This window comes from Exophiala aquamarina (genome assembly GCF_000709125.1).
Source record: "Exophiala aquamarina CBS 119918 chromosome Unknown aczIA-supercont1.13, whole genome shotgun sequence".
NCBI lineage: Eukaryota > Fungi > Ascomycota > Eurotiomycetes > Chaetothyriales > Herpotrichiellaceae > Exophiala > Exophiala aquamarina.
Window position 1 is genome coordinate 535089 of NW_013550575.1, and position 26731 is coordinate 561819.

At 49.9% G+C, this 26731-nt stretch overlaps 10 protein-coding genes across 10 annotated transcripts; 5 read left to right on the plus strand and 5 right to left on the minus strand.

The window, feature by feature from the left end:
• Positions 1 to 79: 79 nt before the first annotated feature.
• A1O9_10491 (uncharacterized protein) lies at positions 80 to 2177 on the plus strand (the record flags this gene model as incomplete). The annotated part of the gene is made up of 6 exons (XM_013400652.1): positions 80 to 390; positions 448 to 526; positions 589 to 859; positions 936 to 1439; positions 1502 to 1662; positions 1749 to 2177. 6 exons carry the CDS (start codon positions 80 to 82, stop codon positions 2175 to 2177), a joined length of 1755 nt encoding a protein of 584 aa, XP_013256106.1.
• A 757-nt stretch (positions 2178 to 2934) lies between these two features.
• A1O9_10492 (uncharacterized protein) lies at positions 2935 to 3928 on the minus strand (the record flags this gene model as incomplete). The annotated part of the gene is made up of 2 exons (XM_013400653.1): positions 2935 to 3101; positions 3202 to 3928. 2 exons carry the CDS (start codon positions 3926 to 3928, stop codon positions 2935 to 2937), a joined length of 894 nt encoding a protein of 297 aa, XP_013256107.1.
• Positions 3929 to 4936: 1008 nt separating this feature from the next.
• On the minus strand, positions 4937 to 6340 carry A1O9_10493 (uncharacterized protein; the record flags this gene model as incomplete). The annotated part of the gene is made up of 1 exon (XM_013400654.1): positions 4937 to 6340. One exon carries the CDS (start codon positions 6338 to 6340, stop codon positions 4937 to 4939), a length of 1404 nt encoding a protein of 467 aa, XP_013256108.1.
• Positions 6341 to 7036: 696 nt separating this feature from the next.
• A1O9_10494 (uncharacterized protein) lies at positions 7037 to 8989 on the plus strand (the record flags this gene model as incomplete). The annotated part of the gene is made up of 1 exon (XM_013400655.1): positions 7037 to 8989. One exon carries the CDS (start codon positions 7037 to 7039, stop codon positions 8987 to 8989), a length of 1953 nt encoding a protein of 650 aa, XP_013256109.1.
• A 4495-nt stretch (positions 8990 to 13484) lies between these two features.
• Positions 13485 to 14010, minus strand: A1O9_10495 (uncharacterized protein; the record flags this gene model as incomplete). The annotated part of the gene is made up of 1 exon (XM_013400656.1): positions 13485 to 14010. The coding sequence occupies exon 1, from the start codon at positions 13767 to 13769 to the stop codon at positions 13485 to 13487; it is 285 nt and encodes a 94-aa protein (XP_013256110.1). The 5' UTR covers positions 13770 to 14010.
• Positions 14011 to 14753: 743 nt separating this feature from the next.
• A1O9_10496 (uncharacterized protein) lies at positions 14754 to 15479 on the plus strand (the record flags this gene model as incomplete). The annotated part of the gene is made up of 2 exons (XM_013400657.1): positions 14754 to 15383; positions 15438 to 15479. The coding sequence occupies 2 exons, from the start codon at positions 14754 to 14756 to the stop codon at positions 15477 to 15479; spliced, it is 672 nt and encodes a 223-aa protein (XP_013256111.1).
• Positions 15480 to 19674: 4195 nt separating this feature from the next.
• A1O9_10497 (uncharacterized protein) lies at positions 19675 to 20922 on the plus strand (the record flags this gene model as incomplete). Its single annotated transcript, XM_013400658.1, has 1 exon — positions 19675 to 20922. The coding sequence occupies one exon, from the start codon at positions 19675 to 19677 to the stop codon at positions 20920 to 20922; it is 1248 nt and encodes a 415-aa protein (XP_013256112.1).
• Positions 20923 to 21332: 410 nt separating this feature from the next.
• On the plus strand, positions 21333 to 21881 carry A1O9_10498 (uncharacterized protein; the record flags this gene model as incomplete). The annotated part of the gene is made up of 2 exons (XM_013400659.1): positions 21333 to 21371; positions 21501 to 21881. 2 exons carry the CDS (start codon positions 21333 to 21335, stop codon positions 21879 to 21881), a joined length of 420 nt encoding a protein of 139 aa, XP_013256113.1.
• An 817-nt stretch (positions 21882 to 22698) lies between these two features.
• Positions 22699 to 23753, minus strand: A1O9_10499 (uncharacterized protein; the record flags this gene model as incomplete). Its single annotated transcript, XM_013400660.1, has 2 exons — positions 22699 to 22857; positions 22920 to 23753. The coding sequence occupies 2 exons, from the start codon at positions 23751 to 23753 to the stop codon at positions 22699 to 22701; spliced, it is 993 nt and encodes a 330-aa protein (XP_013256114.1).
• A 1002-nt stretch (positions 23754 to 24755) lies between these two features.
• Positions 24756 to 26339, minus strand: A1O9_10500 (pre-mRNA-processing factor 19; the record flags this gene model as incomplete). The annotated part of the gene is made up of 3 exons (XM_013400661.1): positions 24756 to 25222; positions 25274 to 26176; positions 26225 to 26339. 3 exons carry the CDS (start codon positions 26337 to 26339, stop codon positions 24756 to 24758), a joined length of 1485 nt encoding a protein of 494 aa, XP_013256115.1.
• Positions 26340 to 26731: the final 392 nt, after the last annotated feature.

Consider the following 26731-nt stretch of genomic DNA (forward strand, 5'->3'; position numbering starts at 1 on the left):
TTAAGCAACAGCCCGTGTTGCTTCGTCTTCTCAATCCAGAACAAGCCGGAGTGAGACAGCAGCGAGATATAAAACAATCATGACCGAGAAGGCCACTGATCTCGACCATGGAACTCAGATATCTGAACGAGCTGTCCTAAGGCTCTCAGAGGAGCATCCATTATCCATGTCAGGAGTAAACAACGACAACACCAAGAAAGACATACCCGCACTACCTGACGACTCTCTCGAGGACAAACGGAACTATGAGTACCCTACTGGATTCAAAAAGGCGTTCATCATAGGGCCAGTGACGCTGACGTATTTCCTCTTCTTCCTCGATCTCGCTGTCGTGTCGACAGCAACTCCAGCCATTACGTCTCAGTTCGGCTCACTCGTCGATGTCGGTTGGTATGATTGCCAACCTCCGCTATCCCATGCTATATTCTACTGACGCCGGTGCATTAGGTACGGCGGGGCCTACCAGCTCGGCAGCTCAGCACTCCAGCCTTTGACGGGGAAATTGTTCACTTACTTTTCCACAAAGGTACGTCGACGCCGTCCGCGTCCACTATGTTCCTAACAACTAACAAAAAAATTCTTCGCTAGTGGACCTTCCTCGGTTTCTTCTTCGTCTTCCTATTCGGCTCCCTGCTCTGTGGCGCCGCCCAGTCATCATCAATGCTGATCATAGGGAGAGCCATAGCAGGTGCAGGTTCCTCGGGCATCGGGAACGGCGCGATGACCATCCTCGCCGCCATCTTGCCAGTGCGGGCACAGGCGAAATTCATGGGCCTCAATATGGGGCTAGGCCAGTTGGGTCTCGCGCTAGGTCCTATTGTCGGGGGCTGCTTCACAGAGTACCTATCCTGGCGCTGGTGTACGTTCTACTTGTTCTTTCTCTACCCTTTTTCTTGGCAACAATTCCTGTCTGATGTGAATGACATTTATCTCAGGCTTCTACATCAATCTCCCAATCGGGGCAGTGGTGGCTGGGTTGCTATTCTTCTGCGAGATCCCCGAGCCGAAACCAAAGCCAACAGTGCGAGAAGTCCTAAGCACGGCGATAAAATCTCTCGATCTGCCAGGATTCATGCTCGTCAGCCCAGCAGCGATCATGTTCCTTCTGGGATTGCAGTACGGCGGCAACCAGTACGCTTGGAACAGCTCAACGGTGATTGGGCTGCTGGTCGGTGCAGCAGTCGCATTTGTTCTCTTCCTCGTCTGGGAGTACAGCAAGGGTGACGACGCCATGGTCCCCTTCGCTATGCTGAAGCACCGGATCATCTGGTCTGCCACTGGGACGATGTTCTTTCTCCTGGGAAGTATTCTCGTCGCAGATTTTTACCTCGCCATCTACTTCCAGGCTGTTCATGACGATTCCCCCGTCATGAGTGGTGTGCATATGTTACCGACAACAGTAGGTATGGTGCTGTTCACCATGACCTCTGGTGTAATGAGTAAGTCCCCGATATCTCGTAAAGCCTCTCAAGTGTCTTCACTCACTAACCTTGCCACGCAGTTGGAGTGCTTGGCTACTATCTCCCATGGCTTCTTGCTGGAAGCTCGATATCGGCCATCGGCTACGGTCTTCTCTCACTCTTGGCACCTACCACACCAGCCGCGAAATGGATTGGATACCAAGTCTTTTATGGGGTCGGCGGTGGTGCAATGGCCTCAGGAGTGAGTACCTACCTTTCCCGAGACGATGAATGCTCCCACTCCTTAGCCCTGTCCCACATTCAGCTAATCTCTACCCCATACAACAGACATACGTCGCAGTCCAGAACCTGGTCCCTCCACCGCAGATCCCTATAGCCATGGGTATAATCATATTTTCCCAGAACATGGGTGGTGCAGTATTCTTGGTTGCCGCCAATGCGATTTTCAGCAACAGCCTGCGGAAACAACTGCTGCAGCGCGTTGAGGCCATCAAGATCGCTCCAGATATCATCATCGGCACTGGATTCCGCTCTCTCCGCAAACTTGTCTCAGGCGATGCGCTGGCTGCCGTCCTGCACGCTTACAGCAACAGCATTGACCATGTCATGTACCTCGGTATTGCCATCAGTGTGGCAACTTTCGCGTTCAGTTGGGGTCTTGGTTGGAAGGACATTCGCGTAGAAAAAAAGCGCATCGCTCTTCGGTCATCTGAGGCACAGGGCAAGGAAGAGATCCCAGAACCAGTGACCTTTTAAGAAAGCGGTCGCGATGACCTGCTGTTAAAATATCTCCACTTCTAAGTTCCGAACTGTACATTATATCTCCAATCAGGGATTCAAGGAGAAGGGTGATGATATCGTTATCCCGAGGGATGAGTGCCTACGGTGAATCGCGACAGTCGTATGATCGTATTGTATTTCATGGGAGCTACCTACAGCGTTTAGTCCTCGAGATGCTGGAAGTTCCATTCGGACTACCAACATAAAAGGGCTGGTACAGCGTTTGTTTAATGGGTAACCAGAGCGGCGGATGAGAAAAGATTACAGGGTTGTAGTGGAGGGCATTCTACTCGCTCGCACCAGTCTCTTTATCACATGACGACGCCAAGGCGCTCTGCACCGGCCACCCACTCATTACCACCCCTCACTTAATCCTCACTACTCTCTTTCTCTCTTCCCTCTTAGCCAGACAACATAGAAGATGACACAGTCATAATACTTGTTACTCATTGAGAGTGGCTCTTTCACCTATCCTTGCTCTGTCCTATTACACTCTTGAGTATAGCTGCTGACTTGGAGCATGCTCGCAGGTAACTCACAGCGAGCAAAGCACGTAGACTAAGCCAAATCGCAGCTTTATTATGTGCTTCGAAGTCGTATAAATCAAGTGCTCGAGTTTCAGGTTTCTAACTTAGTTTCAGAGTTTTTGATGCAGTCGCTGTTGTCGTGCGCGCCTAGAGAGCTTTTCGTCTCTTCGCTTTTCAAGGACATGGGCTTCTTCTCAGTTTTAGCTCTACATTGGCACGCCATTCAAAACGACCCTCAAGAGCATTGACTCTTCAATCTCTTTAGCGTGCGCTTTTAGTTCATCTACATCCCAGTTTGCCCAGACAAATTTCCCCTTGAGGAACTCGGCTTCGGGAGACGCAAGCCAGACGTTGAAGTCGGCTGGGAGTGCGACTAATTCACAATCAGCTATTGTAACGTATGGATTAAAATCTGGGGTGAAAAGATTCATTGAGACGGGATGTATCCGGGAGTTAAGGAGCAATTGGCCTACCGTCATCTTGCCCGGGTATACCGGAGACCTCGTTGAGCTCGGTTGTAACTACGCCAGGCTGGATGTTGAAAATGCTGAGGTCCGGATTCTCATCCTGGAGGTAGTCGAACATCTTGACAAGGGCTATCTTGAGCGATGCGTAAGCCCAGAAACCGGGAATCGGGTTGATATGTGCAATGCCGGAGTTGATGTTCAAGATCTTTGCTTTAGATGCCAGCAAGGGCGTCATCGCCTGGACCACGTTGAACGAGCCCATTATGTTACCCTCAAGACTCTCGCGCAATTCCTTTTCTCCGTAAGTAGTGAGAGCGTTTATCGGCTTAAGGAGAGCGGCATTGTTGACGAGAATGTCAATCTTGGCCTTGCCAGCCTTGTTGCTAGCGCTGGAGAAGGCAGCCTCCAAAACAACGCGCTGGCTGATATCAGCACACTCAATAACCACGGTGGTAGTTCCCTCAGGATTGGCCTTGCTGATTTCGTCAGCAGCCGACTGCAGTTTCTCAAGGCGACGTCCGAAGATGACGATGACTTTGGCACCGGCCTGTGCGAAGGCGATCGCGGTGGCCTTGCCAATGCCGCTACCACCACCGGTAATGAAGACGACTTTTCCAGCCGCACTGACTTCGGCGCGGGAAGGGAAGATCGCGGGATAAGACTTACGATGCCAAGTCCTGGTGAAGGACTTGAACATCTCATTTCCTTGGAAAGGCCCGTCGTAGCTAACCATCTTTGCTTGATCACACTTTGAATGTCTGGGCAAAGGCTATGGATTGTTGCTTTGCCGCTGATAGTGAACTTGATAGAAAGAAGTATGATCTACTGTATGATCAAGTAGTCAAAGACGTTTTATGCTCTGCTGAGGGAGTGACCATATCTGATCGGCGACGATCGAAGCTCATTAAATACACATATAGAAATACAGTTCCGGACTCGAATTTCAGGCCTGTGCCCACGGGTAGCAAAATCATTTCAAATATTGTTTGGCGCAGTGCTCTGGCAATTGCATCATGGGGTGGTTCCACGGAGGGCAGGAAACGTCCGAGATTTATGGTGATATTGAGTAATAGTAACTTACACAAGCACTGGAGAAAATCTGCCACACGGGTAATTCATTCAGAATAGACGGCACGAGAAGAGCTTCCGTGGCTTTCCGCTTAGTCAATCATAGTACTACGCCCCTCTTGAGCAGAGATTATATGGATGGACCTCTGCCACAGGCTCGCGGACGTTGATCTCAGATCGTCGTCACATCTAGAATACTCTCCAGCTTCTATTGATCTAGATCATCCATGAGACTCTTGTTTGTATACTTTGGAAGTCATCATGATGCCTATTCACCTCAAATCAATGCTGAGTATCTGCAAAGTACAAAGACTGGTTGATAATGTTGGCCATTATGGTTGCTTCAGCACGCCTTCGTTGTGTGTGCCGGTGGAGTTCAGTGCAAGTACCCTGAAAGGACTGCAACATTTCACTCCCGGTCTCCTTCACCATTTCGTCAAGTGTTTTCAAACCAACTTCGACGAGGTGGCTATCCAAAGACTGGTTCTCGTGTCTCGGTCTGTGCATGCTATTGGTTGTTAAAAGTACCATGGCTGTCATATGCGAACACGCTGTTGTCCTATCATCATGTCATTTCTAGTTAGCTTTATTAAACAGCAATCGATACATAGAATACAAGCGAGAGTGAACGGGAACTGTAATTGGCAGATGTATATACAACAGCCTCGAATACTTACCAGAAGTTCCACCGATCTGTTTTCCCTAATGCCCCAAATAAAACCAGCAAATCGCGCGCCTCACCCACCAAAATCTCCCACTTTGGTGGCAGCAGCGGTTCAATGCCTTGCCTACCATACCTGCGTATACTGGCAATCCAATCAACGTCCCAGGCATTGGCTTGGTTGATAAGAGTTGTGCAAGCCATACTCGTGGAGTGCAGTGCTCCAAGGAAGCATAGTATACCAGGAGGTACTCTGCTTAAGCACGCAGAGGCGTGGAATTCGGACGGGATAGAAGCCTTCCACTGCTCAAGGGCGTAAACTACACTCTTCAATGCCCGGGACCGCTCTTCTATACTGCGTTTTCGAGCGCGCGTTGAGTATATATAATCATACACGCCTCCTTCAACAGCAGCCAGGTGTATGCGAGCCACAAAGTAGTTCATTCCGACGGCTCCGTCGGTGGTGGTGATTACACCAGTAGTGTCGACGGTATTGTTGCTTTTAATCCCATCCTCATGATATTCGACGCTTGCTGGCGAAGGCATGTCAAGGTTGATGTCGTCGTCAATCTGGATTGACGGTTGTTTGGAGCGCATGCTGAGATCTTTGTCAAGGACATACGCTAACCAGAATACGCAAGCCCGCTGCTTCGCATGGAGGCAATCTAGGTGCGCCGAGTAGGCTCGGTCATGCAGGCCAATCGCATGTGCGAGACGTATTGTTGTGGCAATTAAGAGTAGCGCAGGCTGAAGATCTTGGGAGGCTTGAAGTAGCGTCACCATGCCCACCAAAACCTGAATGTTGAGTAGCTGGATATCGCCTAGCACCACCCTCGACAGCACTGATTCTGCTCTGCTAAGATATGCAGCCGAAGATGGAATGTCACGACTCGCCAAAGGGTTGTATTGGTGTGCGAGACCCAAAACAACATTAATGGCGGCCCATACGACTGGGTCTCTTTGTAGAGGTCCGACATTGTAACAATCGTGAACCAGCTGCAGGAGAGTCTCGGCATGAAATAGCGGCAATACTGAGTTGAAGCCTTGGAGGTAGATTTCTATGATAGGCAGGGCCTGCTGCAGAGAAGGTAGACCCATCAATTTGGGAGAGTTATTGTCGTCTTCGTTTCTCGTGACCGTGAACGGTGTCGCTATGGTAATCGTAGCTAACTCCTTGTGCTGGAGTGGAGCCTCAACTTCATTTTTCCTATCAGCAATATGTAAACGCTCTGTAGCCTGTTGGACCAGAGATTCTAGTCGTCCCAAACGACCTTCCATGTTGCTGATACCATCCTCGACGTTTGCATAGTTCCGTTGTTTCTTCGGCAGATACGTGCGGCTGGGTGCTGTGGACGTGCACTCTACTTCATACGTGATGCAATGTGAGCAGCGAGGCTTCTGTCCATCGCACTTCATCTTTCGCCGGTAACACAAGTCGCAAGACTTTTTCTGCATTAGCTGATGACGTCTTTTGCAAAGAAGTGGGAATCGCAGGTCATTACCTTCCTACCAGTCTTTGAGCCTTCCATCGTGGTCCCGACGATGTTGATCGAGCTTAACGAAGATGAACACGAGGCTGTCATTCATGGTACCACAGATTGTGCTGGATTCATAATTACAAGTTCAGGTTGTCGACTGATTCCACATCATTTCAGAGCCTCCGCGGAGGCGTCCTGCACTCCGTTGCTGACAAACATGAAAATTGAATACCCACTTATTAGTCGATGGTCTAAGCTCAAACTCTCTGAGGCCCATGAAATCACCCTAGCGCAACCATGTATACAGTTTCTGAACCCTCCGTGGAGGCTTCCGGGCCGACAATCGACACATAATACACCGCTCTGGATGGCCTTCGTATCGATTTTGACTAAATATTTAGCCAACCTTGAATTCTATGAATTCCATATACTCCTTCGATGAGGGTAAGGCTCTGATGAAACTTATACATCGATGATATACCCACAATTGTGATGTAAAGCTTCCGCGTTTGATGAGGTTTTCCTACTATAACATTTGGAATATGTTTATTCTGTTCGTTTGGTATAAAAATGTTGAGCTGCCGTAATCTACCTTCTTCCCATAGAATATCAGTGTTCTCCATCTGCCAACGCTATGTCCTCTCAGTCTGCCATCTCATTCCAACAGCAAGAGGGCCAATGTGCTGATACGAAAGCCGAGCACGAGAAGAAGATTGACAAAAACGGCGTCCAGGACACGGAAGACCCCTCATCTGACAATAACATCGATCCCAAACAGAAGGTCAAAGGCCGACAGATCCGCGGTATTCGCTGGCTGGTCATCTGTGCCGCTCTCTACATCAGCTGCATTCTCTATGGTCTTGACACCACCATCGCAGCAGATGTGCAAGGCCCCGTCATTGAACGGTTCGGTCACGTTGAACAGCTTGTGTGGGTTGGGGCAGGATTTCCTCTTGGATCTGTGTGCGTCATCCTTCCCCTTGGAAACCTGTACAACACTTTTAATATCAAATGGGTCTTCGTCGCAACGGTCGTCCTTTTCGAGGTCGGCTCTGCTCTTTGTGGACCCGCTCCAACCATGAGTACTTTGATTGTCGGTCGTGTCGTCGCCGGCGTGGGAGGTAGCGGTATTTACCTTGGCTCCTTGAATTACTTCTTGGCCATGACGGCGCCAGAGGAACGCAGCTTGTACATGGCACTGATTGGGAGCTGTTGGGGCGTCGGTGCCATCCTAGGTCCTGTCATTGGCGGAGCATTTGCAACATCGCCAGCAACCTGGCGCTGGGCATTCTACATCAATCTTGTCATTTTTGCCGTTTCGGCTCCTGCTTATGGCCTCTGCCTTCCCTCGATTCATCCTTCGCAAGGAATAAGTGTACAAGCACGGATCGCCCGTCTGGACTTTGTCGGCTTCATCCTCGGTGCTGGCGTCTGGGTTACTTTCCTCTTGGCGCTATCGATGGCAGGGGGGCAGTGGGAATGGAACGATGGAAGAGCCATCGCCACTTTTGTGGTTTTTGGAGTCACTTTGGTCACATATGTTCTCCAGCAGCACTTTGCCCTCTGCACGACCAAAGCTCACCGTGCATTTCCGGTCCATTTGTTGCGCGAACGCACTCAAATACTCCTCTATATCGAGACAGCGGCCGGCATCACGACACTCTACGTCGCAATATATTTCATTCCCGTCTATTTCCAGTTCACAAACGGCGACAGCGCCCTGAAGGCTGCTGTTCGTTTGCTTCCTTTCGTTATCGTTGCTATTTCGACAAATCTAGTATCGGGGTATTTTCTTAGCGCCGTAAAAGTGTACATGTTGATCTACACCATCGGCGGCGCCTTCTTGACGATCGGCGGCGCCCTTCTGACAGCTTACCGTAGCCCGCACACGTCAGTCGGAACCCTGTATGGCTTGTGTGTGATCACAGCCATCGGCAGTGGCCTGGCTATGTTGACTGGCTATTCGATCGCTTCGCTTACCACGAAACCGGAGAACGCTGGGGCGGCGCTCAGCATGCAGAACGTGTCGCAGCTTGGAGGCCAGGTCATCGCACTCGCGGTCGCGGGCCAGATTTTCCACTCGATCGCAGTCAGAAATCTACGGCCTGTTCTGTCAGGCCAGAACTTTTCAGAGCAAGATATCGAGAGCGCTGTTGCAGGCGTTCAGAGCAAGGTGCTAGAGCAAGTGCATGGAGCGTTGCGCGAGGAGGTCATCGTGGCGCTTGTCAACGCGATGCAGAAAGTGTTTGTGCTAATCCCCGTCGCAGGAGGTGTCATGCTGCTGGCGGCGTTGTGTATGAAGCGGGAGAGGATTCTCGGGATAGCTGCTGTAGCCGCTGCGTATGTAGGTGCGAGAGTCGGAAACTTGACATGCCGGCAACAGCGGAGCGGACTATCTGATGTTCCGTCTTGGCACCACCACCTGCGTGTTGAGAATAAACTCGGAGAGTCGGAGGCTCGGAGCTCCTTTACCGGGGCTAGGCCTAGTCCAGTTAGTGTATCTATTTTTTACGTCGCACCTCATGCGTGCCCTCCGTGGCATCCATCACCGTCCATAGACACTTTGGACTCTTTAGCTGCAAATTGATATTGCAACGAGCTAGAAATCTAGAAGACATATCTAGCGATCGATCTCAAGTCCGAACCATATGGCGACAAATGGTGCGGCAGCGCTCGTGTAGCTTTTGCAAAAAGCTACAGTCGGAGGTACCCGAGTCATAAAGCGGTGTACAAAATGTCAAAACGCATTCTACTACACTCAGGAGTGTCAAAGAACGGATTGGCCTTCACACAAATAACTCTGTGTATCAAAAGCAGAGCAGGAAGCCGCCTCTGCCCAGAACTATCTGATGAAGGTGCATTTGATGTTGGGGGACGTTGAAAATCCCTCGATTTGCGGAAGCTCTCCTGTCCTGCTGTGGCCACATTCGAGCAACTGCACCGCGCACTACAGATCGCTTTTTGATGGGCCACAACACGTGCATATGATTTTACAGTCAAGGATCCTAACTACGAACCTGAAGAGGTTGAAGAGGACATGACCTCCTATTTTCAGAGAATGACCGTAGCCTACAATTCTGGCCAACAATCGACAACCGCGCCACGTGAAAATCTCCTGCGCATCACTGCGAAGCCTCAGGGCCGCCAGGTCTATTCAGCGCCGTAGATACCATGCACAGCGGGAGGAGATCGCGTCCACGAACGCCAGAGAAGAGCAGCAACATATTGAAGTTGTATGAAGTTCTTGAGAATGCTAAGTACCGCGGAAATGACCTTGAATACGAATATGACTTTGGTGATTGCTGGACGCACAGAATCACGATCACGGGTCGGACCGTGCATTCCGCCCACTTCATTTGCGTTGATGGGGAGGGACATCCGTGTGCAGAAGATGCTGGTGGTTTCCGTGGGTGGATGGATTTGGCCGAGACGTACAGAGCGGATGACACCCACTGAGGAGCAGCGCAAGAAGAGAGAATGGTTTGAGACTCAGTGTAGCAACCGGGATCGCGGAGGATTAGCCGGGGACCGAATCACGCAGTGGGACAAGGCCTTGTCAACAGGCTTCTTGCACAGTTATAACGCCGACTGTCAGACCTATGCGGACTACTGTCGAGTGAGACTCATGCTCCAGCCCCCCTTCGTGGATTATGCGCACCTGTTCAATGTTGACGGTTGATGGCCAGGCCTTAAGGGTCCTATATCGAGGCTTTTCCGACGTGTGGCCGCTCACACAGGACAGATGATATGCCTCTTATTCCCCTTGCTCCCCCCCACCGTGTGGCTCAAGTCTTGTTCTGCATGCCCGCAAGTGACATACTGTACCTGAAGGCTTGAATATCCAAGCCATGACCGGATCCCCGTCAGACTGAGGTGTGAACGCCAAGGCACTCCCTGACAAGTGCTCCGCCAAATGTCAGCAAAGGAACGACTTTGACAGAGACTCTAAATACATTGAAAACGAGTCAGGCCCCCCTTGAAGATGGAAAATGAGAGAGAAACCATTGCTCGTTCCAAATATATATAGCAACAGCAACATACAACATACGATAAAAGTAGAGATCTTTTCACACCTATTTTTGCGTTAATGCTGTGACTGCTGTCCCGATCAAAGCACAAACATCGTGAAAGGCTATTGTTCCAGCTGTGGCTAGAACAACTCTATTCCTAAATTCCCATGACTGTAAGTTATATCTCTAATCAGTTTTCGGCGATAAGGCTGCGCGAAGCGTGATGTGCCTGAAAAGGATGTAGGGTTGTAGTGGAAGGCATACTGCTCGCTCGCACCAGTTGAATCGAGCTGCTGAGTTAGAGCATGCTCGCAAACTGAGTGTATTAGTCCGGGATGGAAAACGATCAGTCTGGAAACTCGTATTCTTGGAATAAAGCATGAGGCGTGGACGGTAGTGGCATCAAGATTGGTGATTCTTGCTTGTGGATCTGTACTCAACTGTCCCACTGTCCATGGGTTGCCCCACAAAGGTTCTGGACACTTTGCGAAACTGGAGTAAACTATCCAACCCGTTGGAAGTAACGTATCTCTGGAACCTTTCTGTCTGGCTCCTTTTTTGGAGGATAGAAAATCACAAAATCCAAAGTTAGTCCCATCAGTGTCCAAATGGACTTGGGGCGCCTCAAATTTGGACTGGTTTTGTGGTTTTCTCAACTTATTATGGGGCGAGTTTCTGAAAGTGTGTATATAATCAAGGACGAGGTCAAAGTGGCTGGTAACCCAGTAGTTAGATGACCTTGAATGTGAGCAGAGCTCCATTGGTACCTGATAAAGCGGGATAAGAGCGACTTTCCATAGGCTAATTGGCCACGAGCTTTGTGTAGGGATCTTTCTAGACGGCTTGTCGTTACAGTGGGAGCCAACCGAACCCCTAATTTCGCCTGTCGCATTCAATGTCGGTCACATGACTTAAAAACCACCTCGGGGAGACCTCAGATAATGGCCATATCATTCGAATCAGCTTTGGAATTCTCACCACAATGATAATATGTACTGTATTCCCTTGGTCTGGGTCATATATATGGTACGTGTGAGTTCGCTGCACTCAGAAACCTCAGATTATAGTAAAAAGCTCATTTTCTTGTTTAGATTATGTATGACCCTCCTCCCCAGTCCCTAGGCCTTGGAGAGGGAAATGTTTCGACTACTATCTTCTCCCATACGCAGCAACTTTGCAGAGACGTCACGTAGGTAACAACCGTATTATCAAGCCACAGCAATAGCTATATTGATTTCATACAGGTGCTTCCAAAGCTTCATCGACAATATGGCCCAGTTGTTCGTGTTGGGCCTGACGAAGTCTGGGTGTCTAACTGGTCCGTCTATCGGGGACAAGGGCAAAGACTAGAATGCTATATCCCTGCGCCCAGCTAACTGGCCAACTTGAAAATATATTCGGCATTCGAAATAAACAGGCTCATGGAGCCCGCTGAAAGCTACAAAATCAATCATATTCTCCGCAGAGTGTTCTTCAGAATGAGGATCTTATTGTTGACAAGGCGATACCTTGGTGCAATGAATATTGAGAGCGGCTGGGGAACCACCCTCAGGGTAAACATATGGCATTTTCACCCTGAATCGCTTGTTCAGCCTCGGAGTTATTCTGAAATGTGCCTACAATGGCAACTATGGGGTGTTAGGATTCTCTAACTCTATTGACTGTGATGGAAAAGAGTATCATGGAAATGGCAACCGGTGTAGCTCTGCCTTTCATCACAAGAAAGAATGGTTATCTCATTCTTGGAATAATAGGAGACGCTTCGGACAGTGGCACTTATGGGAAGCCATGACAATGGAGCTATTGGACTAGTTGATCTAAAACGAGGTTGCGAAAGACGCCAATTGTATGAGATTTATGACGACACCAATGCTTTGCAACACCGAAAACTACCGGGTCGAAAGGTTACACTAGATGAAGTGCTTGAGGAGCATATCTTCCCTTCTGTGGAGCCTCGCCAAAAACGCCTCAGTACAGGACCAGTCCGTCCGTGCCGAGCATCTTGGTGCTGGCTCAACAGTTAGTGAACTCCAACGTCTTCCCTTTCTCAATGTTGTCATCAAAGAGAATCACTGTCTTTATCTTATTTTCGTGGATTTCTTCCAAGCAGACTTAATTGGTGGATTTTGCAATCGGAAAGTAAAACTTACCTAAGAAAGCTACTGCATCTATGACCAGCTTTGCACCTCAGCGAGACCGCGACTTATTTCACGGCCCCGATACATGGTGGCCACAACCTTGGCAGAGTAACACCAACGATGTGAGTGAGGCCCTTAAGCCCTTTTCGATAGGCACTAGTAATTGTATCGGCCAAAACCTTGCAAAAGCAGAGATCTACTTTGCAATGAGTGGAATCATCCGAAGTTGAAGTCACCCCTAAATGGGGAAATGACCGACCTTGACATGAAAATGGAAGATCGCGGCCCGACTATCCCAAAGGGTAGAAGGCTACTAATGGACATTGGGGTCCTTGAATAGTACTATCTGTGTCTCTTCTACCAAAAGTAACCATTGAGTATGTCTAATGTTGATACTAGTCAGGATAGCATTGCCTTTCCGTCCTCGACGCGAAAATTGAATCAAATTGAACAAATTGATCCAAACCCAGAAGGCGCCTTCCGATTCGACTTTGAAATAGTTTCTTGGGCCGAAAGGGCTACGCGAGAACCAAGACTCGCTCTCGAAATGAGAAGGAAGAGTCTGACTCCGATTGTGTTGTGGTCTCGCACTTTAGAGGGAATGTGAAATCAGTGTAGGATTAGCGATGCCGCATACAACCGTCCGCTGGTGGCAACGATGACAAGGTGTCGTTGATGAATAACATGAGGTTGCCAGGGCGCTGAAAAAGTGTTAACGATGTTTGAGCTCGCCTTTTCGGGAATGCTTATTCTACGAGAGGTGGGTTTCGGAGATCAATAATGACATTGCTTTTCTGTATAGGCGTGAAGAGCTAAAAAGATATAGGATGCCTAAGTTGATTCGGAGATTGAAGACTCGCTCTCGTGGCAATATCATCCATTTCTAAGCAATTTACGGCCTTGTCTTGGCTTAAAGATGCCCATGCTCATGGTACTATTTTTCAACCCGAGGATGCAATGGTATGATAGTTTTCGCCATTTCCTTAGGCTCCATGGGCCACGACACGGGGCTTCTGTCTCCCAGAGATGTGTAAAACTGGCGTTCAAGAACGAATTTAGTTTCTGTTATAATCCATGCCAGGAGATACGCGACGTCGTCAGGCATGTCTTCCCTGCAGAAAACAATGAAGTCAGGGAAGTCGATTGCGGGAACTTCGTCTGGCTGACTCTTCAACCAAAATGGAGGTAGTCGCCTGGGAGATAGACCTATCTCCGCCATTTTAGCTAAAGCCTCTTGTTCGCCAGGAATAGGGACAAATTGGCCAGGACCATCGACAAGGTCACTCCACCATGGAGTCGTCAAAGCCTCCTGAAGTACTGCGGTGAAACCTCGGCTAGGAGCGTGACAAGGGAATAAGCACTCTTCTGGCCGATTCGCGAAATAACCTCCCCACCCATGCTGTTATATCTTTAAGTTTGATGCCATGTGCCTCGAGATACCGATGAGCGAGATATCCAATCGGACTGTCAATATTTATATAGATTGAAGTACAGTCTTGTTGTAGAGGTACATAGTATTGGCGCCTAGCATAACCACTTTCCCGAGATTGAGTTCTCCATTACCGCACTCGCAGAGGTTCTACCAACCCTACAATTATCACTTGAGTGCTGGGGGGAGGTAAAGATGATCCGGCGGTAGCTTTCAGATGAGTATGAGAACATGCTGCGGAAAGTTGCCGCGGAAAGTTTGTCCCACCATGTGGTCAAACCGGCAAGTTGATCCGTTACTCGTAGACACCCATGGAAAAGGAGGTCCCATATTGGGACAGGTTCAATGTCCCCACCGGCATGATATACGAAGCTTCTCCGAAGCCAAGGTGTCCCACATATCGGATCATACTAACCAAAGGGTTTAAGCAATCGGAATACAAGCCGAAGCAGCTGCTACAGCTACTCTGGTTCCAAGTGCGGTGTTCGTAAAGAAGTATAATCTATGTCGGGTAGTTCCGCAACTAAATATACCCTCTATTCTGCTTAAGCCGTATGGCTTCCTTTTTATTGTGATAGACTAGCGGAGCTTCTGCTTCCGAGAGGTCGATTGATACTTGCACCAAAGCCCGAATTATAAATTCTCCCGTGTATTGCAAATCCAATGGGCAAGATCATAGTCCACATGAGAATGATGGGTATCAATATCTGGATCAGCCTTATATTAGGCGTTTCCGCAACAGCTTACTCCTACAGAATACCGTACACCGCAAAAATGTTTGTTACTGAGATCGCACGTTTTGTGCCAAATCTCCCAAGCACATTAGATAGCAGCATATGGCAGAAGGCTGCTGTGGCACTGCAGAACGACAAGACGCCCCGGTACTACGTCCTCGGTACAGAGGTTCAGAACAAGAGCACCGTTCAAATCACGTCTGAGTTGGATGCTTATAGGGAATACACAAAATTTGCATCTACTGACCACTGTACATCCTTTGCTGGGAGTGTAAGCGAGCTCTTTGGAGCACCGACGGACTGTTTCCATGTCCACTTCAATCAGCTGGCTGTTGGGCCGAATGGGCCTGCGACAGCCAACGTGGTCGAGTTTGTACGGAACTTCTTCGCAATTTCTCGCCTCACGCCGGAATTCAAGCAACAGATCGAAACAGATTTCTTAAAGTTTGACGAGATTTACCAAATGGGAAAACCGGAGGGGCAACGGGGCTTTACGATGGGTTGGACATTGGAGGAGGTAGAGCATCCAGACATCGAGGGCGAGAGCACCATGTCTTTTGTCATCGTCAGGGGTTGGGACAGGTTCGAGTATTTCGAGCAATCGCTGCAGAATGAATACTACAAGGAGGCCATCCGTATACTGTTGGCATGGAATGCACCGTTTCAAATGGTAAGTGTCTAGGTCGCTGTCTAAGGATAATATCTCGAGACTGATCGATAATAGTGGCATGTCGAGCGTAAGATCGAAGATGGGATCGTTGGGTGAAGCAATGGTGGCTATCGTCCCAGCTAGATATCACAGGTTACTATCAATTAATATGATTGAACTACTTTCAACAGTATGCAGCCTACATTTGACTGGGCGCATTCGTGCATGCTACGATCTGCTTTCATATACCATGGAGAGTAGTCTCCTTCTCACGCCATGTTCGCATACTATCTCAATGCTCTCCACAGTGGAACTTTGGAAGGGAAGAATAGACAGCGCCCATCACAGGAAGAGGACGGTGATGCTTAGGGCGTACTTATTGCCAGATCCGGGGTCATTGGTTGACACTGTGCCTGGAGTTACAATGTACACTTTCACTAAGAGAACGCGTAAGAATGAATAGATATGTGCGTAGAGACCCATAACTTGAGTGATGGTGAAATGGTGAATCCAACACCAGTAAGGAAAGAAGACGAAGCAAATCTTCCTGAGCGTCTTCATAACGACAGAGAACTCTGTTGTCGCTCATCTTATGCGTACTTGCTCACCATTTGCGGCTTCTACCGAGACACGAAATTCGCCAAAGAAAAGAGAAATTATGAAAACGGCAACTGGTATATAGGCATTTGGAGCCACGGAGGGAGGTCAGCGCTTGTTCGACAGAGGAACATGTTTTACCTAACTGAGGTTTTATTCTATATCATGTCTCTCCGGCTTCTTAGAGAAGTAGCCCCAGATGAAGTACCCTATGATAGCAGAAATAATTGACGAGATGTACTCATTACCAGCGCTCTGACCTCAAATTGTGTACAAGATTGATGTTGTGTCCTTAGATAGTATTGGGGGCCGCCTTCTCTCGATGGGCCAGTGGACGTGACATGACTAGCTATCGTGGTGTAAAGGCCATAAAGATAAGCCCCAAACGTACTGGGGTCGCTGTCTCCTGAGAGATCCAGGAAGGGCTACCACCAGCAATCTACATGTGATGAGGCCGCACGAAAGGTGATCTGCTTACATGTAAACGTGAACCACAGCCGGAATTGCCCGAGGCTTCGCAGGAATTAGTCAAGTGATAATACCCACACAAGATAACCAACTGGGGGTCAAGCTCAAGCTGGGCAGGTTTCTATATAGAACTCAATCCTCAATTTCTAGCCTTATCCCGGCATCTCAAACTTTCAGATTGTCTGATTGGAGAGAGGTCGGCCCAAAATAGTTAACACCGCTAGCAACAAATGTTTTTAAGTTGATCGGGGGAGATGATGACATGAGTAATGGTTGTCATGCTGTGGTCTGCTCGTGAGCCGTGATACGAACACATAGTATGTAGATTTGTTGGAGAATTTGAACTGTACAACTGTACGGGCCAATCGATACAGGCAAGTCAGCGAAGTTGAGATTTCTGTCTTCTTCTACTCTATGGTCACCGTTCTGGTTTATATAGAAAATTACTAGGCAAATGACCTCCTGGAGCCTATTTTCCATGATTCCAAAGCATTCCAGAGGCTGTAGCACTGACTCATTGCTCGTCGTCATGAGGTTGCCTGCGCTAGTCACTTTGGCGCCAACAAGATTCTCGATGTGCTTACCCATAATATTAAGAACGAGGACAAGTACCTTCGCTCTTTCCGGCTGGTCAGGAGTTTGAGAAGATTCGTTCAAAGCATCCCGAATTCCATATAGAACTGCCCTGATACATACTTGAGATCTTTCTTCTCGATTCTCTGAGTCAACACCGTCTTCTCAGCTACCATTGAAACCGGGACTTTTACAGTCTCCTCTACTGTTGGCTTCTTGACCACTTCTGTCGCTTACCTAATTCCAAACAATCTTCGTGAATGCTGCGACAAAGGACTGCCAGCCCTTTTTTTTTATTGTGTGAATCTGCATAATCACGGATTCCTCGAAGAGCCAAACGAGAAAATTTGTTCATCAAACGGGCGGCCTCCATCTCAAAGTAGAGTACTCTGGCCAGCTGACTGCTTAGTCGTTCTCTTTCAACGCCATTATCAGCGTTTGATTACCAGACGCAATTGTTCCATAGTGGACTGCAATATCCGCATCATCTCGCTCGGATCGGCCCCTCTAACTGATCTTTACTGCATTGCGTACACGTGGCGCCTTTGGAGTGAGCGTATGCTGATTTGTACAAGCACTCCTGGAGCTTTTGAGGATACGCGAGCTTTGATAAGAGCATTCCAAGTGGCGCGGGAGAGCCCCGGAGGTCGAATCTAGCTCCCTACCTTGCAGCTCGACTACCGCCAGCGCCGTTAGTAGAATTTGAGGAGGTGTGTTCAATGATAGAGTCCGAATAGTTTGTCCTCCAGTCAGTGTCTTGCCCAAATTGGTTTGGACAACTCCTTCATTTTGTCCACTGGCTAGGCGAACGACTGCATCGACTAGCTTGATGTCCGCATTTTCATTAGGCATTCGACCGCCGATACCGACCATTAAGCCGATCTAGTGAACGGCATTTGCGACTTCATTTGAATTGCAACGCTGGCCGCTGACACCAAGCCTAGCTCGCCAAAGGGGAGACAGCCAATCAAGATGATGGCCAGCGATACTAAATGTATAAGTTGGAGTCTTTTGATCATGATGCAGCTGTGCATGCTCGATGCTAAGGACCACCCAGCCACCTTGGTGTTCCCTAGCCCTCAGCACACGCGAGAAGTTCTCTTGTTGCTCTGATGGACTAACCACAGCCCCGTGGTCGAGCGAGGTATACCAGCCGATCCTTGAAACCTAGGCAACAATGAGCCGCGGGTAAAGCTCGGCGGTGGGAACATAAAGGGTGTGGCTCGTCGGACAACCTCCCCTTGTGTTATCCCACGCATCCTCTTGGTACTAGTAATAGCATTATTGTCGCGTCCTCGGAATACGATGTCGATCTTTTCAGGACAAGCATCTTCACAGGGTCACAGCCGGTTGTACGCTATTGTCATCGTTATTGCTCGATTATGACTGTGAGGGTGGTAAGTTTAGGTACCTCTGTTTGGTGTAGAGAGCAGTGCAGATGACGTGCACAGATACCTAGATGTATAATGAGAGCATTTAAACTGCAAAAGATGAATGGCGAAGGACAGGGACAGACCATCGCACAAGCTCCCCGCGAGAAATGGTAGGAACGACGCGCTGCTGATACGGGTCACCAACATGGGCATTTCGTTCCGGAGGAGGCAGACGCTCTCCAACAGTTTCCTCATTTCTTCGCTGTCTTTAGTCACTGCCTCAAGGGCCAAAGCATGGCGATTCTTTCATAGTCACTTTCCCATAATTGATGCTTGGGAACTTATGCAGATTCTAAGGTCCCGCAACCGCCTTGACAGGTGACAGCCGCCCACCAGTCGCCCTGGGGCCACTAACTGGCAGGATCCTTTCTGTCAGTCAGGATGGCACCCGAATCCGAAGTCAAATCTTAACGGACGCCTAAGTGCTAGATTGCACGGCAGTTTGACACGGCGAGCAATGTCTCTTGTTCTTTTGCTACTAACAAGCCAGGGGTGGTAGGTCCACGTTGACCTCCATAGACTCAAAAGAATAGCAGATGAGTGGACGATTCGTACAACTTTATCGATCAGGGCTGATAGATATGTGAAGAAAGCCATGGATTGAAGCTTAGATCGTATCGAACCCATATATTTGCCAGTGCTGCATCTACTATGCCATTGCTGACGATGGACTTTGCAAGACGTCCATCCCCATTTTGGCAGAACGTCACCAACTGCGACTACTAAGTACATGACAGAGCGCCCGTTTATCGCTTCCAATCACATTCCGTCTTGTGCTCAGACCTGGTCCCATACGTATAAAGCGACCCCAAAGGAATTGATTAGATAGCGCCATGCAAAATGTATCATAGCCTGTGTCACATTCCCTGGACACTCATGAAATGGCTGAGCGCAATCTCAATGCTTGGTTGGCAGGATTCCGTCCTTCACGTTCTTATTTACGGGTCTTTGCTGTACAGCCCATGGCATCTCCAGGCTCAGACTGAAATAGGCTTCCTGTTCCTCCAGCATCTTCTTCTCACCTTCTCAAGCATCAGTGTTGGGAGATGGAGCAGTCGATGCCCCTCTTGGAGGAATGTAGTACAGACTCCGAGCCGCATCATGAAGATATTGAATGTGATTATCACACCAAACCTGCGTTCTTATCGCACCGACCACGATGGGAAAGACTCCAATCATACCGCTGGCTCGGGTCCTCCTTTCTTATTTCTGCTCTACCTCGCTTCCTCCAACCAGGAGGGATGTCTCGAAAGACAGACAAAATCCATTCCACAGCTTTTCTTGACGCCCTGAGAGGCTATGCCGCTTGCGTCGTTTTCGCAGGCCACCTCCTCGGCTATCCAGCGGCGATACAGTACCCGTTCATCCGAATTCTCACATCTAACCGTGGCATGGTCGATCTGTTCTTCGTCATCTCAGGCTATGTGCTGAGTTTCCGGATGCTTAAGATGATGCGACAGCGAGACGCTGGGAATTTTCTACAGACACTGGCGTCATCTACATTTCGGCGGTTCTTGCGCCTGTATGTCCCCACGGGCATAGCTACATTCATAGCGATGCTGGGCGTCTATATGGGTAGAATCCCTACCGCCGCGAAGCTCGCAACCTTTCAGCTGCAGCTCTGGGACTGGATCATCGACACTTTCTTCGCCAGCAGCCCGTTTGCTGATCTGAAGGGATGGTGGTATCCGGGACTCTTCCGCACCAAATACCTGGACCAGATGTGGACCATCCCTGTCGAGTTTCGGGGTAGCATGGTTCTTTTCACATTCTGTGCGGCAAGTTGTAAGCTGTCTGTGAGAGGAAGGATGATCTTCACTTGGATCGCAATACTGGCCTGCTACTGCTGGAATGTAATATACGTGGCGCTATTCCTGTTGGGGTTGTTTGTGGCAGAGTTATCGTTGGAATGGAGCAAAGCAGCACGCCAGGTGCAACACCATAACAGACTGGAATTCCCGACAGCACGAAGACGACTGGCTCGATCAGGTGTCCCTAACGCCATGCTCGTCTGCATTTTCGTCTTCTCGCTGTTCCTTCTCAGCCAGCCGCACGAGCCAGGCTTTGGCAGCGACGGCCCTTTCCCTTGGCAGTACCTCACTCGGCTAACTCCCAGCTGGTATGGTGGTCCTGGAGAACCGAAAGAACACTTCTGGCTCAGCATCGGCGCTTTTCTGCTCGTTTTCTCCCTCGAATTCTACCCGGTCCTCCAAACACCTCTCCGGTGGAAATTCTCACTTTATCTAGGCGACCTGTCCTTCGGATTGTACGCCATGCATCCCATTGTGATCTGGGTACTGTATCTACCCATCTTGGAACCGTATAGCCTGGTTTACATAGGAAGCTCCGGCTGGGCGCGCATCCCAGCGGTTGTGATCACTGCCTTTGTAGTGCTTTGGGTGGCCGACTACTTTGAAAGAATCGATAGAAGAGTCGTGCAATTGGGGAGATGGCTGCAAGGCAGAACTTTTGTTAACTGGGAACTATGACGCGACATATGATATACGGTCAATCTGTTTCGAGACCTGATGGACCCTCAATCTAGTATATAGCACAAGATCCTTAGTTGCTGCTTCCACTGACTCACTGTATCGTAGAGCCATCCCTGGAGACGACGAATCCACGCTCAGCTCGGTCACTGTAGTGCAGTGGGAGAGAAGAAAGGGGTGGTGTCTGTGTCATTTTTCTATGTCATTTGAACACAGCCCATCCTAAACCCGCTTAGCTCAGCCTCGCAGAACACGTGATCTGACCACTGATTTTCCGCAGCTTCATCGCCTCATTTGTTTTTCCCATCACCACTTTCAACCACCACGACCACGACCCCGACCCCCCCGAAAGGTCTCTGACCGTACCACATCTCCTCCTCTTATCCCACGGGCGCGGTCTCTCGTCCAAGATGCCAGCGCTGGGGCTCAAGACCGTCGCCACGGCACGGGTACGTAGTCATCTATTCCCACTCCAGCACTCCCACCCAACCCAACATCAACCCGAGCCAATCCTCCAAACGTAGCCCCCCTTGCAAGGCCTACAAACTAACCCAAACTCTCTCTTGCCCTTCTTACAGAACGGTGTTGGCGCATTCATCCTACAATGCCGGCGGCTGGACCTGCACTACTGCAACCAGGGCGGATCGTCAGAGGGGATGAAGTCGTTCCTTTCATCGCCGATGCTGGCGCGCTTCACAGCGCAATACCCACAGACCGAGTTCCGGGTGTCGCCGCGGCCGACCAAACACCCCGTGATGCGGGCGTACTACATCAACGGGCGCGAGAAGAGCGTGTGCGTGCGCAACCTCGAGAAAGAGCAGATCCGCAGCATGGCCGAGTATCTGGTGAGCAATTCAGGGAACAAGGTCAAGAAGGTGGGCAGTCGGAAGGTGATTAGTTCCAATGTGAACGTTAGGGGGATTTGGAGTCCGCTGCATGGTGGGATTAAGGCTGTTTGACTGTGGCATCGGGTGGGAAATTCTAGCCGTGGGAAAGGATTGGATTGAGCACGTCCTTGGGAAGGCATTCATGCTCATGGGTGGGCGTGCATGCAGTCACATTTAAATCAGGCGGCACTTGTCCTTGATGAACCCGCCGAGTACTACACGGACATTAGATTGCAACCGCTGATCAAAAGGTGCTCGGACACGCCATCCCTGGCGTAGAAGAGGCCCACCGAGCAACTACAGCTGTCCTAGCTACGGTATCAAGGTACGGGTACAAATCTAAGATGAGGGAGGGCACTCGGAGAACTCGACTTATCATTATGCCTCAGGGCCCATGCAAATACAGCAGATGGCTCGCAGTGCAAACCCCTTGTTGAGGTCCTTATGCAGAAAAAGCTGCTTTCACGCTTCGTTTCCATCCTGTATAACCAGACAAAGTCCCCAAACGGAAAGCACAGGATTCCTTGATGCCGTGTAAACTGTGGTCTATGGTCTGTGTGGACCAGTCAAAACTGAAAAGACGTCTGATGCACCATGCTATTGCGAATCTGAAACCTCAATTTCATAATAACTCAGTTCTTTCGTTTCATGAACAAAGCATCTTAACCTTCGTCAAGAAGACATGGCCGTCAGCCGTGCTTAACCCCAAATGCCAGTGCCAGAACACAATCAAGCGTGAGAGGGTGGAAGTTTCGGGGTGTGAGTATTGTGCGTTTCAACGCCTCCACTGAGCAGAGGGGGGACCAAATGGGCCTGCAGGGTGGCAGGGTAGCATGGTAGCAGTGAGCCGATGTCTGATGACTTGGACAAGGAGACGACGTGACCTCCATCATAGATAAACAGGGAACATTGCAGTTTTGTGTCCAACTTTGGTGTCGCACCCCTCAACTGCACATATCTTGAAAGGGATTGATTTCAGAGATGCAGCTTTCTTGTCTTTCTTCGATTTTGAAACGTGGCGATTGGTGGCACAATCCCCACAGTACACCTATAGATGATATCAGTACCATTACCTCCTCTAAAACATACAAGTAGTATGGGGGCACTTACATGGCCACAGCCCTTGACTACCCACACTTGTTGCTTGGTATCGTTGCCCCCGGTGGCCAGCTCGTCATCACACATAGGACACAACACCACCGAGTCCTCGGCGAAAGTCCTGATAAATCCTTCTTTAGCGGGAGTTGGAGCCTTGTATGGCTCTTGTACTACCTGAGGAGTCTCTGAATTGCGCTCATACATTTCAAGTCCTCCTAGGGCGAAGGCGGGCTGGCGGTAATCGAAATTGATGATGACGTCGTCTCGGAATTCATGGCGCTGACGAGCCTGCTCGTTGATTTGCCGCAATTGCTCCCTATGGTCTTGTGGCACTTGCCACGGAGTAGACATATTTCCAAGCACAAACTGAGTCGATCTCCGGATGATCTCGGGAAAATAGCCAAATGGACCTCGTTCCATCGGAGGAGGAGATGGGAAGGGTATGGGCGGAGAGAGAGCGGGAAGTCTCCCTGGTCTCTGTCGTCGCTCCGGGCTGACACGTCGGGAGCCTCCCGGGACGGGTCTCTCATGGACAATTTCAACCTCAGGACTCGACGATTGTTGAAAAGGTGTGGGTCGGCGGTCGGCAGTCGGGGCAAATTCCTGTATCTGAAAGTCCGAATCATCTGACAGATCTATCACCTCGTGGGTTTCTTCGCGTGTGTTTTGAATGAAGGGAGGGGCTCGACTTCCCCTCTCCGAGCGGGAGACATGTCTGCTCTGCCGTCGACTGGAATATGAGGGCTGATGGAGTGAGTCGTAATCAGTAGAGGAATCGCTATCAAGGGTGAGGTCGATGGCGGTCCGACTGGGATTGCGAGATGGGTGGCTTCGAGGCTGGGACATGACAGGCCGACGATAATCGTAACCGTCGCCGTGAAATCTTGTTAGGGCAGGCTGAGGGCTGGGTGAAGGGGAGAAGAGATGTTGAGAAGAATGCGGCGAAGGACTGATGCGGCGACGTTTGTAGGAGATGGATGGACTGGTAGATCGGCTTTCGGATCGGTTGATTTCGGCGTGGGATCTCTGTGAAGGAGTCAGTAGGTGGAGTGGACGGCAGCCTGTTGTCTGTGTTTCCTACCTTTCTACTGCGACTGGATGAGGCAGCCGAGTTCAGGAAGTTGCTGAGAGAGAGCGTAGGAGGCTGAGGCATATTCTGAGGGCCGGCAGCGGCAAAAGAGCGCAGGAGAGGACCAGACCATGAGCGAGTGGGCGGGGGCGGGGGCGACGCTGTGCCTGAGCCTGAGCCTGGCTTGAACGAGTAGACTGAGATAGACGGTAGCTAATGTATGTGGCCGATTCAGAGATGTGTAGATAGAGGAGGAGGCGAGGTGATTGTTTTCTGGTCTGGTTGTTGGATGTAGAAGTGGAAGTGGAAGTGGAAGTGGAAGAAGAAGTGGGTGTGCATGCGGCTGCGGCTGCCAGACGTGGAGGGGAGCAAAAGATCGGGAAGGAAGGAGCAAATCAAGTGCCCAGTTCGGAAGGCGCCACCTGCCTGGCTTTATTTCCGATTATCAATTTTTATATGGGCCACGGTCAGCAAACTTATGTACACTACGAGGAGCACAATAGTATAACTCTCTTCTCTGGGCCTTGAGGTTTCTTCCTTGTGCTTACATCATGTCTCCTTGCACGCATGCCCTTTGTTTGTTCCTCTAGTTGGTAAAAACATGGGCGTCTGGTTGGATGCCACCTTTTGTCTCCCCCCAAGCCTAAGAGGAACCCTGCAAGGCCTGCTACTCACAGGCCTTTATTGTACACATCCAAAACCAGCAATACTGGTGACCTCTCGGTGACGTCCTAGTCATCTCTTACCCACTTCTACCCGCTTCTCCTTCTGCACTGTCACTAGCTGTGCCCGCTCCAAGTAGCCACCACGCCAGCCTTGTCCAGTGTGACGAGGCTGTGAGCGGATTGTCCCCAAGCAATCCTACAGCAGGCCGTTGCATTCTTCAAAATGGTCGACCACTCCTTCGAGGACTTGGAATATTGCTCAACACTCACTCCGCCCACTCCGGCAACAGCCAAGAATTGGCCTGTGTAATCCCAGCTGATCGAGGTGATCTGGCTATCGGTCTCAATTGCCTTGATTTGAGTTGTCTTGCGTAGATCCCAGATCGATATCGAGGTTGAGCCTTGTGCTACCCCTGCAAGCCATGTGCCATTTTCCGAGAAGACCACTGCCTCCACAGGCCCACTGAGCCCGAATGTTGCAGCTTTTGCACCGGACTTGGTGTCATAGATCTTGATCTGCTGATCCAGTCCTCCTGCGGCCAGTAGATGGCCATCAGGGTGGAATTGTGCACAGTGGAGTTCTAATTTAATGTTAGCCGTCACCTCCGTTTCGCTTGCTGGACAAACCATACCTGAATCGCTCTGAACCTGGGTAAGAACTTGGTTTGACTCAAGGTCATAGAGGATGTATGTCTTGTCTTCGCCCACCGAAGCCAAGATGCTGCCACTGGGGTGCAATGCAACTGCATTAGCGCTGCCTGCGTGCACCGAGAAGGATGCGACCTCTTGTTCCGACCCGAACACTTTGACCGCACCTGTAGAGGTAGAGACAATTGCCCGCGACCCAGCCCAGACTCCACCTGTCACCGAACCTGGACCAGCTTTCAAGGAAGATAGCAGCTTCTTCTCTGATAATGAATAGATTCCTGCCACCCCGTCATTGCCACCGACCAGGACAATGTCTCCGGTTTCGTGCACTGCAAGGACGCCACCTCCAGGATACAGCTGCCCTGAGGTGACGGTTGGCGTGTATGACGAGATAGACTCAGATGTTGCCCAGTCCTCAGGTACTGGTCTCTTTCGCCGTGTCTTCATCAGTGCTTGCTGTGTGCTTTCAATCTTTTCCAGAATTGAGTCTGGTAAAGGCGCGCTGTCCACCTGCATCGCATCTCCATTTGTATTCGATCGTCCCGCGTCCACCCTTGCAAGCGCCTGTCTTGCATCGTCCCGTTCTTTTAGCAATCGGGCAATGACGCGTTGCGCAGCATCATTCTGATACAAAGCTACGCTAAGCTCCTGTCGTGCTTGATTGAGATTCTGCTGTAGTGTGTACGTCTGCAGCGCAAGAGAGTCCCACTCTTCCTGAAAAACACCCAGTAGCGCAGGTATCGAGGTCAACGTAGGTGGTCGCGGGCGAACGGTAGTCGGTGATTTGAGGTCGACGAGATCTTCGGTTGTAAGGGTTTCGCCAGTGGTCGGTTCTGTGCCATGTTCACTAATGTAGGCTTCCACCAGGCGCTTTTCATATACATTTCCTGCAATACGTTAGTTTGACTCGTATTCACATCAAGAACACAACGTACCACTCTTACGCGACACCACTGGCGCCTGAGGTGCCTCTCCAGAGACTGCGATGGGATCAGTTTCAAGCATCTTTCGGGGCCGGGTTGATTTCTTACTTGCACATAACATGGACATGGTGTGTATTTTGCGATAGCTAGCACACCAGGTTCTCTGGGTAGCCGATATACGAGCTTCAAGTCTTCCTCAACTGGAGGCTCTTGAGCATGTGCAGGAGATTCCCAAAAGTTGTTTCGCTGAATCTGCCTGGCTCCTAAGGTCGACTTGTAGCCAATCACATTGCTTCAGATCAAATATCTTGGCAGCGCCGCCTTGTGCCTGATTTTGACCCATTCATCACGTGACTGGATTTATTCCTTGCCGCTTTTAAGAAGCTCACTGGCTTTTCTTCCCACTTCTCAACCTGGTCTGTCTTGACTTCGCCGCTTGATCACGGAGAACTTCCACCATGGTAAATTAAAAGCTGGACCCAAAATATACCGAACCGTTCTTGAACCATAGAGTAGCAT